The sequence below is a fragment of the Symsagittifera roscoffensis genome, chromosome 2 (genome assembly GCF_963678635.1).
Source record: "Symsagittifera roscoffensis chromosome 2, txSymRosc1.1, whole genome shotgun sequence".
Classification (NCBI taxonomy): domain Eukaryota; kingdom Metazoa; phylum Xenacoelomorpha; order Acoela; family Convolutidae; genus Symsagittifera; species Symsagittifera roscoffensis.
In genome coordinates this window covers 37,526,970-37,544,562 of record NC_087063.1, presented here as the reverse complement: position 1 = coordinate 37,544,562, position 17,593 = coordinate 37,526,970, and the positions used below count along the sequence as shown (strand labels likewise).

The 17,593-nt window shown below is 34.2% G+C and overlaps 1 protein-coding gene across 10 annotated transcripts in view; it reads right to left on the bottom strand.

Moving 5' to 3' along the window:
• Positions 1 to 13,057, bottom strand: part of LOC134840622 (rho guanine nucleotide exchange factor 7-like) — a 90,879-nt gene extending 77,822 nt beyond the window's left edge. For 9 of the 10 annotated variants that reach the window (XR_010162431.1, XR_010162432.1, XM_063856559.1 and 6 more), the window contains exon 1: positions 12,729 to 13,057. Coding sequence is in view for 8 of the 10 variants with exons in the window: in XM_063856559.1 (XP_063712629.1) it covers positions 12,729 to 13,008 (280 nt within the window). In the remaining 2 variants the exon portion in view is untranslated. The remainder of the gene's footprint in view (positions 1 to 12,728) is intronic. The other variant, XM_063856560.1, reaches the window with a different exon arrangement.
• Between the last annotated feature and the right edge of the window lie 4,536 nt (positions 13,058 to 17,593).

Below are 17,593 nucleotides of genomic sequence, written 5' to 3'. Positions count from 1 at the left end.
AAACCGTTTGGCGAAAAGTATAATTTTTTCTATTGAAACCATTGAAGCGATGAAACTTTGAAACATTTCAAGTTATTTCAAAAAGCAAATCGGTTCACAAAAGTTTCTGAGTTCTTAAGCAATCTATTCAAGCATTAAAACATTGAATTAATTCAAGTTTCTTCACTGACCGAATTTCAAAATATTTCTTAGTAAGAATTGGTTTGCTAAAAAATTCAGTTTTCTTAAGCAGGTTTTGCAACCCATGAACTATTGAGTATTCAAGTTATTTACAGAACGGATCGGTTCCCAAAAAACAAAAGCTTTCCTAAGCAAGCTATTCAAGCCAATAATTTTGCAAATTTTTCACGTTTTTAGCATGCCATACAATCTAGGAGACTTGAAAAATTTAAAATAAAAAATTGCAAGCATTTGTTTACAGAAAATTAACCTTTTCTTAATCAGGTTGTATTGCGATTAATTTATACAAAAAATAGACAGTTATCAACATACCAAATCGGTCCGCAAAAAACTACAGAAAAACTCATTTCTCAAAAAGTTTAAGTTTTTTAGCAAGTTCATCAAGCGATGAAACCTTAAAACAATTCAAGTTGTATCATATGGCAAATCAGTTTACAAAGAAGGTAATTTTTGCTTAGCAAGCAAGTCAAGCAATGAATTTGCAATATTTCAAGTTAATTCATTTATAAAATCAGTTCGCGAAAATCTTCACTTTTCTTCGCACGCTATTCAAGAAATGATGAAACTTGAAAAAAATGCAAGTTATTTCATGACGCGAATTAATTAACAAAAAATTCTGGTTGTTCTTTTAAGTCCATCAGGCGATGAAACTTCAAAAAATTTAAAGCTAATTCATAGAACGAATCAGTAACAAAAAGATTCTGGGCAAACAACAAGCTACGAAAACTTGAAATATTTCAGAGAAATTCAAAGATCAAACCCTTTGGCAAAAAATATAGAATTTTATATTGAAGCCATTGAAGCGATGAAACTTTGAAACATTTCAAGTTATTCCATAAGGCACATCGGTTCACAAAAATTTTTGAGTTCTTAAGCAATCTATTCAAGCATTAAAACATTGAATTAATTCAAGTTTCTTCACTGACCGAATTTCAAAATATTTCTTAGTAAGAATTGGTTTGCTAAAAAATTCAGTTTTCTTAAGCAGGTTTTGCAACCCATGAACTTTTGAAGTAATCAAGTTATTTTCAGAACGGATCGGTTCCCAAAAAACAAAAGCTTTCCTAAGCAAGCTATTCAAGCAAATAATTTTGCAAATTTTTCACGTTTTTAGCATGCCATACAAGCTATGAGACTTGAAAAATTTAAAATAAGTTATTGCAAGCATTTGTTTACAGAAAATTAACCTTTCTTAATCAGGTTGTATCGCGATTAATTTCAAAAAAAATATAGACAGTTATCAACAGATCGAATCGGTCCGCAAAAAACTACAGTAAATCATTTCTCAAAAAGTTTAAGTTTTTTAGCACGTTCATCAAGCGATGAAACTTTAAAACAATTCAAGTTGTATCATATAGCAAATCAGTTCGCAAAGAAGGTAATTTTTGCTTAGCAAGCAAGTCAAGCAATGAATTTGCAATATTTGAAGTTGATTCATTTAGAAAATCATTTCGCGCAAACCTTCACTTTTCTTCGCACGCTATTCAAAAAATGATGAAAATTTGAAAAAAAAATCAAGTTATTTCATGACGCGAATTAATTGACAAAAAATTCTGGTTGTTCTTTTAAGTCAATCAGTCGATGAAACTTCGAAAAATTTAAAGCAAACTCATAGAACGAATCAGTAACAAAAAAAATCAAAAGATTCTGGGCTAACAACAACCTACGAAAACTTGAAAAATTTCAGAGTAATTCAAAGATCAAACTTTTGGCGATAAGTATAGGTTTTTCTATTGAAGCCATTGAAGCGATGAAACTTTGAGACATTTCAAGTTATTTCATAAAGCAAATCGGTTCATAAAAACTTGGAGTTTTTCTTAAGCAACCTATTCCAGCATTAAAACATTGAATTAATTCAAGATTCTTCACTGACCGAATTTCAAAATATTTCTTAGTGAGAATTGGTTTGCTAAAAAATTCAGTTTTCTCAAGCAGGTTTTGCAACCCATAAACTTTTGAAGTATTCCAAGTTATTTTCAGAACGGATCGGTTCCCAAAAAACTAAAGCTTTCCTAAGCAAGCTATTAAAGCGAATAATTTCGCAAATTCTTCACGCTCTTAGAAGGCTATACAAGCTATGAGACTTGAAAAACTTAAAATAACTTATTGCAAGCATTTGTTTGCAGAACATTAACCTTTTTTAAATCAGGTTGTATAGCGATTAATTTCAAAAAAAAAACATATAGACAGTTATCAACATACCTAATCGGTCCGCAAAAAACTACAGGGTAAATCATTTCTCAAAAAGTTTAAATTTTTTAGCACGTTCATCAAGCGATGAAACATTACAACAATTCAAGTTGTATCATATGGCAAATCACTTTGCAAAGAAGGTAAGTTTTGCTTAGCATGCATGTCAAGCGATGAATTTGCAATATTTCAGGTTAATTCATTTAGCAAATCAGTTCGCAAAAATCTTCATTTTTCTTCGCACGCTATTTAGGAAATGATTAAACTTTGAAAAATCCAAGTTATTTCATGACGCGAAATAATTGACAAAAAACTCTGCTTGTTCTTTTAAGTCCATCAGGCGAAGACACTTCAGAAAAATTAAATCTAATTCATAGAACGATTCACTAACAAAAAAGCGAAAGAATCTGGGCAAACAACAAGCTACGAAAACTTGAAATATTTCAGTGTAATTCAAAGATCAAACCCTTTGGCGAAAAATATAGGTTTTTCTATTGAAGCCATTGAAGCGATGAAACTTTGAAATAATTCAAGTTATTTCAGAAAGCAAATCGGTTCACAAAAACTTGTAGTTCTTCTTAAGCAACCTATTCCAGCATTAAAACATTGAATTAATTCAAGATTCTTCACTGACCGAATTTCAAAATATTTCTTAGTGAGAATTGTTTTGCTAAAAAATTCAGTTTTCTTAAGCAGGTTTTGCAACCCATTAACTTTTGAAGTATTCCAAGTTATTTTCAGAACGGATCGGTTCCCAAAAAACTAAAGCTTTCCTAAGCAAGCTATTAAAGCGAAAAATTTCGCAAATTCTTCACGCTCTTAGAAGGCTATACAAGCTATGAGACTTGAAAAACTTAAAATAACTTATTGCAAGCATTTATTTGCAGAACATTAACTTTTTTAAAATCAGGTTGTATAACGATTAATTTCAAAAAAAAACATATAGACAGTTATCAACATACCTAATCGGTCCGCAAAAAACTACAGGGTAAATCATTTCTCAAAAAGTTTTAAATTTTTTAGCACGTTCATCAAGCGATGAAACATTAAAACAATTCAAGTTGAATCATATGGCAAATCACTTTGCTTAAATTTTTTAGCACGTTCATCAAGCGATGAAAAATTAAAACAATTCAAGTTGAATCATATGTCAAATCACTTTGCAAAGAAGGTAAGTTTTGCTTAGCAAGCATGTCAAGCGATGAATTTGCAATATTTCAGGTTAATTCATTTAGCAAATCAGTTCGCAAAAATCTTCACTTTTCTTCGCACGCTATTTAGGAAATGATGAAACTTTAAAAAAATTCAAGTTATTTCATGACGCGAATTAATTGACAAAAAATTCTGATTGTTCTTTCATGTCCATCAGGCGACAAAACTTCAACAAAAATTAAAGCTAATTCATAGAACGATTCAGTAACAAAAAAATCGAAAGAATCTGGGCAAAGAACAAGCTACGAAAACTTGAAATATTTCAAAGTAATTCAAAGATCAAACCCTTTGGCGAAAAGTATAGGTTTTTCTATTGAAGCCATTGAAGCGATGAAACTTTGAAACAATTCAAGTTATTTCAGAAAGCAAATCGGTTCACAAAAAATTTGCATTCATCTTAAGCAATCTATTCAAGCATTAAAACATTGAATTAATTCAAGTTTCTTCACTGACCGAATTTCAAAATATTTCTTAGTGAGGATTGGTTTGCTAAAAACTTCAGTTTTCTTCAGCAGGTTTTGCAACCCATAAACTCTTGGAGTATTCCAAGTTATTTTCAGAACGGATCGGTTCCCAAAAAACTAAAGCTTCCCTAAGCAAGTTATTCAAGCGAATAATTTCGCAAATTGTTTACGTTTTTAGAAGGCTATACAAGCTATGAGACTTGAAAAATCTAAAATAACTCAGTGCAAGCATTTGTTTGAAGAAAATTAACATTTTTTAATCAGGTTGTATAGCGATTAATTTCGAAAAAAATTATAGACAGCTATCAACATATCGGATCGGTCCGCAAAAAAACTACAGAGTAAATCAGTTCTCACAAATTTTCAGCACGTTCATCAAGCGATGAAAAATTAAAACAATTCAAGTTATATCAGATGGCAAATCAATTTGCCAAGAAGGTAAGTTTTGCCTAGCAAGCAAGTCAAGCGATGAGCTTGCAAAATTTCAAGTTAAGTCATTTACCAAATCAGTTCGCGAAAATCTTCACTTTTCTTCGCACGCTATTCAATAAGTGATGAAACTTAGAAAAAATTCAACTTATTTCAAGACGCGAATTGATTGACAAAAAATTCCGGTTGTTCTTCTAAGTACATCAGGCGCTAAAACTTCAAAAAAATTAAAGCTAAATTAAAAAACTAATCAGTACCAAAAAAATTAAAAGATTCTGGGCAAACATCAAGCTACGAAAACTTACTACGAACATCAAGCTACGAATATTTCAGAGTAATTCAAAGATCAAACCTTTTGGCAAAAAGTATAGGTTTTTCTATTGAAGCCATGAAGCGATGAAACTGAAACATTTCAAGTTATTTCACACAAATGTTGAGTTCTTCTTAAGCAATCTATTCAAGCATTAAAACATTGAATTAATGCCAATTTCTTCACTGACCCAATTTCAAAACATTTATCAAGATTTGTTTTGCATGCTATACAAGCTATGAGACTTGAAAAATCTAAAATAACTTAGTGCAAGCATTTGTTTGAAGAAAATTAACCTTTTCTTAAACAGGTTGTATCGCTATTAATTTCAAAAAAATATATAGACAGTTATCAACATACCGAATCGGTCCGCAAAAAACTACAGAAAAACTCATTTCTCAAAAAGTTTAAGTTTTTTAGCAAGTTCATCAAGCGATGAAACCTTAAAACAATTCAAGTTATATCAGATGGCAAATCAATTTGCCAAGAAGGTAAGTTTTGCTTAGCAAGCAAGTCAAGCGATGAACTTGCAAAATTTCAAGTTAAGTCATTTACCAAATCAGTTCGCGAAAAGCTTCACTTTTCTTCGCACGCTATTCAATAAGTGATGAAACTTAGAAAAAATTCAAGTTATTTCAAGACGCGAATTGATTGACAAAAAATTCCGGTTGTTCTTTTAAGTACATCAGGCGCTAAAACTTCAAAAAATTAAAGCTAAATCAAAAAACGAATCAGTAACAAAAAAATTAAAAGATTCTGGGCAAACATCAAGCTACGAAAACTTACTACGAACATCAAGCTACGAATATTTCAGAGTAATTCAAAGATCAAACCTTTTGGCAAAAAGTATAGGTTTTTCTATTGAAGCGATGAAACTGAAACATTTCAAGTTATTTCACAAAAATTTTGAGTTCTTCTTAAGCAATCTATTCAAGCATTAAAACATTGAATTAATGCCAATTTCTTCACTGACCCAATTTCAAAAAATTTATCAAGATTTGTTTTGCATGCTATACAAGCTATGAGACTTGAATATATAGACAGTTATCAACATACCGAATCGGTCCGAAAAAAACTACAGGGTAAATCATTTCTCAAAAAGTTTTAAGTTTTTGAGCACGTTCATCAGGCGATGAAACATTAAGACAATTCAAGTTGTATCATATGGAAAATCAGTTCGCAAAGAAGGTAAGTTTTGCTTAGCAAGCAAGTCAAGCGATTAATTTGCAAAAGTTCAAGTAAATTCATTTAGCAAATCAGTTCGCAAAAATCTTCACTTCTCTTCGCACGCTATTCAAGAAATGATGAGACTTGAAAAAAAAACAAGTTATTTCATGACGCGAATTAATAGACAAAAAATTCTGGTTGTTCTTTTAAGTCCGTCAGGCGACAAAACTTCAACAAAAATTAAAGCTAATTCATAGAACCATTCAATAACAAAAAAATCGAAAGAATCTGGGCAAAGAACAAGCTACGAAAACTTGAAATATTTCAAAGTAATTCAAAGATCAAACCCTTTGGCGAAAAGTATAGGTTTTTCTATTGAAGCCATTGAAGCGATGAAACTTTGAAACAATTCAAGTTATTTCAGAAAGCAAATCGGTTCACAAAAATTTTGAGTTCTTCTTTAGCAACCTATTCCAGCATTAAAACATTGAGTTAATTCAAAATTCTTCACTGACCGAATTTCAAAATATTTCTCAGTGAGAATTGGTTTTCTAAAAAAATCAGTTTTCTTAAGCAGGTTTTGCAACCCATAAACTTTTGAAGTATTCCAAGTTATTTTCAGAACGGATCGGTTCCCAAAAAGTTAAAGCTTTCCTAAGCAAGCTAATCAAGCGAAAAAATTTGCAAATTTTTCACGTTTTTAGAAGGCTATACAAGCTATGAGACTTGAAAAACTTAAAATAACTTATTGCAAGCATTTGTTTGCAGAATATTAACCTTTTTTAAATCAGGTTGTATAGCTATTTTTTTCAAAAAAACATCTAGACAGTTATCAACATACCGAATCAGTCCGCAAAAAACTACAGGGTAAATCGTTTCTCAAAAAAATTAAGTTTTTTAGCACGTTCATCAAGCGATGAAACATTAAAACAATTCAAGTTGTATCATATGGCAAATCAATTTGCAAAGAAGGTAAGTTTTGCCTAGAAAGCAAGTCAAGCGATGAATTTGCAAGGTTTCAAGTTTATTCATTTAGGAAATCAGTTCGCAAAAATCTTAAAAAATTTTAAGCTAATTCATAGAACGATTCAGTAACAAAAAAATATAAAATCGAAAGAATCTGTGCAAGCAACAAGCTACGAAAACTTGAAATATTTCAGAGTAATTCAAAGATCAAACCCTTTGGCCAAAAGTATAAGTTTTTCTATTGAAGCCTTGAAGCGATGAAACTGAAACATTTCAAGTTATTTCACAAAAATTTTGAGTTCTTCTTAAGCAATATATTCAAGCATTAAAACATTGAATTAAAACAAATTTCTTCACTGACCCAATTTCAAAAAATTTATCAAGATTTGTTTTGCATGCTATACAAGCTGAGACTTGAAAAATCTAAAATAACTTAGTGCAAGCATTTGTTTGAAGAAAATTAACCTTTTCTTAAACAGGCTGTATCGCGATTAATTTCAAAAAAATATATAGACAGTTATCAACATACCGAATCGGTCCGAAAAAAACTACAGGGTAAATCATTTCTCAAAAAGTTTTAAGTTTTTTAGCACGTTCATCAGGCGATGAAACAATAAGACAATTCAAGTTGTATCATATGGAAAATCAGTTCGCAAAGAAGGTAAGTTTTGCTCAGCAAGCAAGTCAAGCGATGAACTTGCAAAATTTCAAGTAAATTCATTTAGCAAATCAGTTAGCAAAAATCTTCACTTCTCTTCGCACGCTATTCAAGAAATGATGAAACTTAAAAAAAATTCAAGTTATTTCATGACGCGAATTAATTGACAAAAAATTCTGGTTGTTCTTTTAAGTCCATCAGGCGACAAAACTTCAACAAAAGTTAAAGCTAATTCATAGAACGAATCAGTAAAAAAAAGAAGATTCTGGGCAAACAGCAAGTTACAAAAACTTCAAATATTTCAGAGCAATTTAAAGATCAAACCCTTTGGCGAAAAATATAGGTTTTTCTATTGAAGCCTTGAAGCGATGAAACTTTGAGACATTTCAAGTTATTTCATAAAGCTAATTGGTTCACAAAACTTTTGAGTGCTTCTTAAGGAATCTATTCAAGCATTAAAACACTGAATTAATACAAGTTTCCTCACTGACCCAATTTCAAAAAAATTAGCAAGATTTGTTTTGCATGCTATACAAGCTATGAGACTTGAAAAATCTAAAATAACTCAGTGCAAGCATTTGTTTGAAGAAAATTAACATTTTTTAATCAGGTTGTATAGCGATTAATTTCGAAAAAAATTATAGACAGCTATCAACATATCGAATCGGTCCGCAAAAAAACTACAGAGTAAATCAGTTCTCAAAAATTTTTAGCACGTTCATCAAGCGATGAAACATTAAAACAATTCAAGTTATATCATATGGCAAATCAATTTGCTAAGAAAGTAAGTTTTGCTTAGCAAGCAAGTCAAGCGATGAACTTGCAAAATTTCAAGTTAAGTCATTTACCAAATCAGTTCGCGAAAAGCTTCACTTCTCTTCGCACGCTATTCAAGAAATGATGAAACTTTTAAAAAATTCAAGTTATTTCATGACGCGAATTAATTGACAAAAAATTCTGGTTGTTCTTTTAAGTCCATCAGGCGACAAAACTTCAACAAAAATTAAAGCTAATTCATAGAACGAATCAGTAAAAAAAGATTCTGGGCAAACAGCAAGCTACGAAAACTTCAAATATTTCAGAGCAATTTAAAGATCAAACCCTTTGGCGAAAAATATAGGTTTTTCTATTGAAGCCTTGAAGCGATGAAACTTTGAGACATTTCAAGTTATTTCATAAAGCTAATTGGTTCACAAAAAATTTGAGTGCTTCTTAAGGAATCTATTCAAGCATTAAAACACTGAATTAATACAAGTTTCCTCACTGACCCAATTTAAAAAAAATTAGCAAGATTTGTTTTGCATGCTATACAAGCTATGAGACTTGAAAAATCTAAAATAACTCAGTGCAAGCATTTGTTTGAAGAAAATTAACACTTTTTAATCAGGTTGTATAGCGATTAATTTCGAAAAAAAAATATAGACAGCTATCAACATATCGAATCGGTCCGCAAAAAAACTACAGAGTAAATCAGTTCTCAAAAATTTTTAGCACGTTCATCAAGCGATGAAACATTAAACAATTCAAGTTATATCATATGGCAAATCAATTTGCTAAGAAGGTAAGTTTTGCTTAGCAAGCAAGTCAAGCGATGAACTTGCAAAATTTCAAGTTAAGTCATTTACCAAATCAGTTCGCGAAAAGCTTCACTTTTCTTCGCACGCTATTTAGGAAATGATGAAACTTTAAAAAAATTCAAGTTATTTCATGACGCGAATTAATTGACAAAAAATTCTGATTGTTCTTTCATGTCCATCAGGCGACAAAACATCAACAAAAATTAAAGCTAATTCATAGAACGAATCAGTAAAAAAAGATTCTGGGCAAACAGCAAGCTACGAAAACTTCAAATATTTCAGAGCAATTTAAAGATCAAACCCTTTGGCGAAAAATATAGGTTTTTCTATTGAAGCCTTGAAGCGATGAAACTTTGAGACATTTCAAGTTATTTCATAAAGCTAATTGGTTCACAAAAAATTTGAGTGCTTCTTAAGGAATCTATTCAAGCATTAAAACACTGAATTAATACAAGTTTCCTCACTGACCCAATTTCAAAAAAAATAGCAAGATTTGTTTTGCATGCTATACAAGCTATGAGACTTGAAAAATCTAAAATAACTCAGTGCAAGCATTTGTTTGAAGAAAATTAACATTTTTTAATCAGGTTGTATAGCGATTAATTTCGAAAAAAAATATAGACAGCTATCAACATATCGAATCGGTCCGCAAAAAAACTACGAGTAAATCAGTTCTCAAAAATTTTTAGCACGTTCATCAAGCGATGAAACATTAAAACAATTCAAGTTATATCATTTTTTTTAAATTTTTTTTATTTTTTATTATTTTTTAGTTATATCATATGGCAAATCAATTTGCCAAGAAGGTAAGTTTTGCTTAGCAAGCAAGTCAAGCAATGAACTTGCAAAATTTCATGTTAAGTCATTTACCAAATCAGTTCGCGAAAAACTTCACTTTTCTTCGCACGCTATTCAATAAGTGATGAAACTTAGAAAAAATTCAAGTTATTTCAAGACGCGATTTGATTGACAAAAAATTTCGGTTGTTCTTTTCAGTACATCAGGCGCTAAAACTTCAAAAAATTTAAAGCTAAATCAGAAAACGAATCAGTAACAAAAAAATTAAAAGATTCTGGGCAAACATCAAGCTACGAAAACTTACTACGAACATCAAGCTACGAATATTTCAGAGTAATTCAAAGATCAAACCTTTTGGCAAAAAGTATAGGTTTTTCTATTGAAGCCATGAAACTTTGAAACAATTCAAGTTATTCCAGAAAGCAAATCGGTTCGCAAAAACATTGAGTTCTTCTTAAGCAATCTATTCAAGCATTAAAACATTGAATTAATTCAAGTTTCTTCACTGACCGAATCGTTTTGCGAAATGCTTGAGTTTTCATTTTGAAGCCGATTAAGCAACGAAACTTTGAGCTACTTCAGATTATTTCAAACTAAATCATTCCACGGAATATTAAAAATTTTGCGGAATAAGCTTTTCAAGCAAAGAAACTTTGAATCTTTTCAAGTTATTTCATAGATCGCATCGGTTCGTAAAAAATCAAGTTTTTCTGAGCAAAACATTCAAGCTATGAAACATGGAAAGTTTGTTTTTCTAAGCATTAGGATTGTTTTTTTTAGTTGATTGGGCTGATATGAATCTGTTGAGGGCAATTTTTCTGACAGAAAGTAAGCAGGAACTGTCTAGACATGAAGTTGAATCGAGTTCATGTTGTTTAAAGTTTTTCGGACTCTTTTTTTTTAAATGAATCGTCGTAATGTTAAATTATCTTAGCCGTCCCTCCTTTACAATAGCGCTAATGGACTTGTTGATAAATTAAACTATGCGCAGCGATCTGCACCCCCTTATACAAAATACAGAGCTCCTCAGGAGCGCGAAGCTTATTTTAGTTCTTATGTAGTTTATCGATTCTGGGCAGCTTTCTTGTCTTTTTTCACTTAGTTTTTCGGCTAATCGCTGCATCGTCCGCGTGGCTGTTGGAGCAGCGCCACCGGTGCATCCGAAAACTAGCGGGTAGAAGCTACTCTGCTCTACGTTTAAAACTCCAGCGTTTCGTGATATTTGTATGCGTCTTTATGCAGTTTTCGCGATGTTTTGGCATGGGAATTGAAAATTTTCACAGTAAAGAAAGGGCGGCTAAAGTGTGAACCCCAGATTCCGTTTGTTTCAAAGCCAAGTCGGGTCTCATCTTCAGTTGTAGTTGAATTGTTGACAAAGCTTTCGCCTTGCAACGGCTGAAGTTTCGGCTCAATCTCGACGCCATGGCAAACCTCGTTCATGAGGTTGGCGAATGTGTCTCAAATTTCATTGTGTCTCATGTGTGTGTAACCGCCCTTTGCACAGTGTGGGGCATGTGTCAAGCTAAAATTAGCACCACATACATGCACACGTGAGTGGGGTTTTGGTCGGTTCCCATCCGTACCTTCAGTAATACCATATCTGAATTCTGATTTTTTCAGGTTGAAGTTGTATCTGCTCAGTGATAAATCATTGAGCCAGTTAGAGGCTCCCTTTTCAGAGGCCAGGTCGATTGCGTATTTATCTGTTCCATTCATGTAGTTAATGGGGTTTATTTTCGGTTTGTTCTATCAGTTTTCAAGTTTTTGATTTTCGTACAAATTTTTTCTTGCTTTGTTATTGCTGTAGCAGGATCTTGAGATTCCAGTACTAGTGATGTTTCCTTAGACCATTCTAGATAACTTTCATGGTCGGATGGCAGCTTGATGTTAAGGCCGCCCATTTTAAGGGGCAAGGAAGATATCTCACGGAACTGTGTCCTAACCGAACCGACTAGGTTAGGTATTAGTTGTTCTTTGATAATCTTTTCACATGATTCTAAGTTTTCCATACTGTTGAGCGTTGTTCTGGTTAGAAATGAAAGCGTCTCTTGAACTCCATCAGTAAAGCAGGCATAAACATTTTGTAGGAGGTTTTAGCTACTTTCGTTAGTTTTTTCAAAATTTTGATTTTCTAATTCTGTTGAAACTCGAGGAACTTTTTACATTCAGATTCTGTTCATATATCAGAACCAAGCACTCGGGCGCCTGCCTTTATAGTGACTCCTGTATTTTCGAAGATTTTCTCAGCTTCACCGAGATTTTCATCTTTGTTTTGCATATGTAAGCAATTTTTATTTTTATTTACAAATTAATTCTTTGACAATGAGTTGGCATTTGGATGCTATAACATGGTAGCCAAAAAATCTAACAAAAGTACAATTTTAAGGAGGACGGTTCGTAGATTTTTTAACTTACCGACTGCGTTACCGTTGTCTGTGTACCATTTCTGGGTTACGTTGTCTACTGATAATATTTTTATGAGGGGTATAAAAGTTTACTGACGTTCTAATACAAGTCTTTTTAAACTTTGCGCTCGATAGCCCACCACAATATGAGATTGTCGTTTAAAGTATACCTTTCTCTAGCACAGCACTTATAGAACTTTCTGTTATTTCGAATTTTTTTCAATGTCTTGCATTCCCGAAAAAAGACAACCCAAGCCAATTTATTTAAAGTTCTGAAAGCCGAGGCAGTTGAACTGATAGAAGGCAAAGAAAATAGATGCATTCCCTCCAACTGAGCAATGAGCCCCAATGACAACAGCAATCTTTACTTACTATGAACATGTTTAGGGACATTCGGGTTTGCTTTGATTTGAGCTAAATCATCAGGGGAAACAATTTTGATATGGTTTGCAGGGAACCATCCAACTGGCCCAGAACACTGGGCTGACCCATGACCTTGTAGTTGCCCTTCCCACCAACCTCCGTCCACTACCTGCAAAACGGTGAGGTAGTCTCCTTTCCTGAACTGCAACTCATCTTCGTGATTTCCCACGAAATTATACAGCGCTTTGGCTGTAAATGGTACAGCTGAAGCGGTCTGCTGCGAGGACATGACAAATTTTCAATTATGAATACATTAAATTCTCGAAGTTTTCATTATTATATCTGGAAAACATGCAATTCGAGGAACTTCTTTTACTATAGAAAAAAAAAACGTTTTTATTCAATTAATCAGAAGGTCAGAAGAATCATAGTAACCGAGTTTACATTCAGGAGTCCCTTCATCACATACTTTTGCCTAATTGTTGTGATAAACTTATTAAATAGATTTGTTATGTTTAATGTTTGTGGAGCGCCCTCTGAGGGATTTAAGAGACAGGTCTACAAAATGGTTTTCTGTGGGGAGGTGGGAAACTAGAACTTGAAGAGTCTGGTGGTGCACCGCTGGACCTACTGAGCTCGGGCGAGATTGTTCCTTGTTTTTGATTTTTGTAATTCGATTTTAAAATTTAAATTAAATTAATTGTGTCAGCTCACTTGAGCTAAATCATCAGGGGAAACAATTTTGATATGGTTTGCAGGGAACCATTCAGGTTGATATGGTTTGCAGGGATTTGGATGCTACAATTGAAAAAAGCTGACTAAACAATTTAGCTGGTCCAAGAGCAAGCCGACTTGTTTAGTCAGCTTCTCGGCACAGGGGTGCTCATTATTCCAGCTACAAAACGACTACTCTCCAAGAGCAAGCAAAACAACCCGGAGCAGCTCAAGGAATATTTGAAGCTGCACCAGAGTGCTGATTTGGAGCTGAAATCTCTGCGATTGGTAGTGGCACACAGAGAAAGGCTGTCAGAGCTGATTGGCAATATCAGGGGCAAACAACAGAGACCATCACAGACAAGGAGGAAGGCGAAAGCAAGACGTGAGCAGAAGCTGAGGGCAGAGGAAGTGTCTGCGCTTCAAAGACAGGGGTGAGAAGAGTGTGATTTGTTTTGCTTTGTGCCTTGTGAGTTTCAATACTCGTGGCCTGCAAAACAATGACCACAGTACTTTTGCCTGCTGTTTGGCTCAGACAAATTTTGAAAAGGAAACTAACTTGGAAAATTGTGTTAGACTATTTAAAATTCTTTAAAAAAGTTCAAGTATCTGTACATAGACTGAAGTTTCTGAGAAAATGTCTGAAAAACGATCTAATACCGGACTTTTTGAAGTTTAGGGTCCCCGAGAACGGGGTTTTTTCGGACCAAGCTGTGCATAATTTTCAATTGAAACTACTAAGGATTGAAACTTCTAGGGCAAATGAGGATAGGAAAAGGTACGAGGAGATGCTAAGGAAAGCAAGATCACTGGTGCAAAAAGAAATTGACAAACAGTGGTGGGCATCCATTTTCCGATTCGTGAGGCGTCAAGTTGAGGCAAGCTTAAATACAACATCAGAAAACCATAGAAAAAAGTTAGAAAAACTGTCCGAGAGACAAGATAAACCTCTTGGGGGGAGAAATGAGCAATCAGTTAAAGTACTTGATAATATTGAACTGCCTGAATGGGTATATGAGGTGCTACCAATGGGCCCCAAGCATCCAATTAGAGACAAATTTAACGAAACACATTTTTTGGCGGATATCGACATTTTCCTCTCACAATTGAAAAATCAAAAAACATCTGGTGAAACGTTATGTGAAATAGAAGCCGCGGCAAAGGCATATGCAAAAAACGTACGGCAAACCCCAAGAGACAAAGCCGTTGAAAAAACGAGGAAATATCTCAAAGATAATGGGTTGCTGGCTGTGCCTTTTGATAAGGGGGTTGGTTTTTGCATAATGAGGAAACAAACATATGAATCCAAAGCTGGAATCCTTGTTGCAATCTGCTCAGTTTGCGAAAAAAGATGCAACCACTGATGGGGTGATACTGAAAATTGAGAAAGAACCTAACAAAGAATTACTAGCCATGAACAAAAGAGACGAGATAAGTGATCAGTTATATTCTAAGATGAGATCAACAGGGGGGCAACCCGCCCGATTGTACGGTTTAGCTAAGGTACACAAGGATGAGACACCCCTACGACCTGTACTATCACTTCCCGGCAGCTCGTATGAGAATCTTAACAAAATGCTTGCAAAGTTTTTTGACAACATCGATGGAGCAAATATAGAAACCAATACTAAAGAGGCTAGAGAAAAAATAGAAAACATTGCTCTAGATCCGGATGAAACCATAATATCTCTTGATGTGAAAAGTTTGTACACCATCGTTCCCCTGAAGGAGGCAATTGAAATTGCTTTACAGAAGCTGTACAGCCAGGAGTCTCCTCCTGAAAATCAAAGAGCAACCATGAAAAGGCTTTTGAATATGGCGGTCAGCAAAGTATATTTCAAGTGTAATGATTCATGGTATGTACAAGTTGATGGTTTAGCAATGGGCGCGTCCCTCGCTGTAATTCTGGCAAATTTATGGCTGAAAGAATACGAAATTGCTCTACGACAACAAATACCGGTGGGAACGGGGGTACAGCAAATTAATGACAAAAACGGCTTGTGCCCATGTTGCAGCAGGAAAGTCACATAGGGGGTTGAATGCGAGAGTTGCCGAAACTGGTATCATCTAAAATGCGGAAAAAAATCCGATGACGTATACGCATCAATAACCGAGATAGTCTGGTACTGTGAAAGCTGTTGCCGAGCTAAGAACAAGGAGAAGAATACTCCCCAGGTGAAAATGTTCCTCAGGTATGTGGATGACATTGTTAGAACAGTCAGAGGGGAGCCGAGTTGTCTTCTCGATGCCGCCAATTCTCTTCATCCAAATTTGCAGTTCACTCTAGAGAAAACTAATTCGGAGGGGAATTTGCCGTTCCTGGATTTGAACATAAATGTATCGCAGGATAGGCGTGTAACTTGCAGTTGGTATCAAAAACCAACAGATACAGGGACTATACTGAACTATAGAAGCTGCGCCCCAACTCAGTATAAGCGTAGTGTTATCCAAGGCACTGTACACAGGGTTTTTAGGAGTACATCTAGCTGGGAGCAATTTGATAAGGCTATGGAAACTAATAGGGCGCAATGGCTGACAAATCAGTACCCTGAAAATTGGTCCGCAAAGGTGGCTTCAGACGCCTTGTGCAAGATCATCGAGGGTAAAGGCAAGCCCCTGGATAGTGACAGGGGTTTGTCAGTTCAATCACCAAAGGATGAGAAGCCCCCAATGCTGATGGTGCATTATAGAGATAACCAGAGCCAATATTTTGCTAACAGGTTACAAAAAATAACGAACGTTCAAGTGGTTTTCACCACAAGAAAACTACAATCATGTTTACCATCACTGAAGTCAGCATTTTCTAATGACCTCAAGTCAAGAGTGGTTTATAAACTGTCATGTAGTGGATGCACTTTCACCTATGTCGGACAAACTGTTCGACATTTGACCACTAGAATTGAGGAACATAAGAAAGCAGACTCACCGGTAGGCCTCCACCTTCAGCAATGCCAACTTGAGGGAAATAGCGCAGATCTTAGTTGGGAAATTATAGATAGGTCAAACAACCAAACAAAATTGCTAACACTAGAGGCAATACATATCAGGAAAGAGAAACCGGGCTTGAACACGCGCGATGAGTTTAGGAGCAGGGAGTTAACACTGAAAATTTAGTCCCAAAATACTTTTGGTTTTTTATTCAAAACGTACATGTCTAATTCGAAATTATGACTCAGAAACTTCCAGACAAATTAATTTCAAAATGTTTAATTAATTTTAGAGGTTAAAAGTATTTTAATCTTAATAGTAATTTAGAGGTCAACTGTGATTGGCTAATTTTTTATCATGATGGTTTAGAACCAAATTGTATGTGATTTATTGTAAATAACATTTGTAAATTGATGTTTTATTGTCATTTAGAGTAGTTTATTGTAAAAATCCTGACGATGCACATAGTTGCGAAAACGTTTGAAATTTACTTTTTAGAAAAAAATTTCTTAAATTAATTGTCTTTTACGTTTTTGTATTTGCTGATTTATAAAATTCCCACTAACCGCTTATCATGGGTTAGTTCAGTCCCCTAAAGTCCAGTCAAAATCCTTTTTTTAACCTTTATGCTGCGTCAAGATGACTGATAAATTGGATTGGACTGATTAAAAACCTTCAGGACTGATAAATTGGATTGGAAGTGATTGTTGTTCTAGTTGGTATCATATCAGTTGTGTAAATATTTCTCATAGCGACTCTAAGAAAACCCAATGGTTTCAGTGTCCTTTAAGCGTTGATGTACAATCTGTTATTAAAGCAACAATAAATCTGTTATTACATCTGTTTGTAACATTCGCCCGGAAGATACAGATCGACGGAGAACAAAACTAAGTCCTAAGACGACTGGCTAACGTCTAAACAGAGCTTTGCATGCTTTTCACCGTCTCTACCAAGCCAGTACTTTCGGTGGTCTTTCTAACATCGGGTCGACAAAAACCGTTACTGCTTTCGGCTTCGGTCAAAACACTCGAATTAACTTAATTTCATGCAGAAATAGTGAGCTCATGGCTGGGTCTCAGTATCCCCAGACCACGAGGTCACTCCTAAAAACAGGGCTACTACTACTTATTGAATTATTATTGTTTTTGTTCAGTAGATAAAAATCATCATCTCCATCGAAGATGGATCAACCCTTTCCCCCAACTCCTAGCTTCTCATCTTAGTAGAATGAA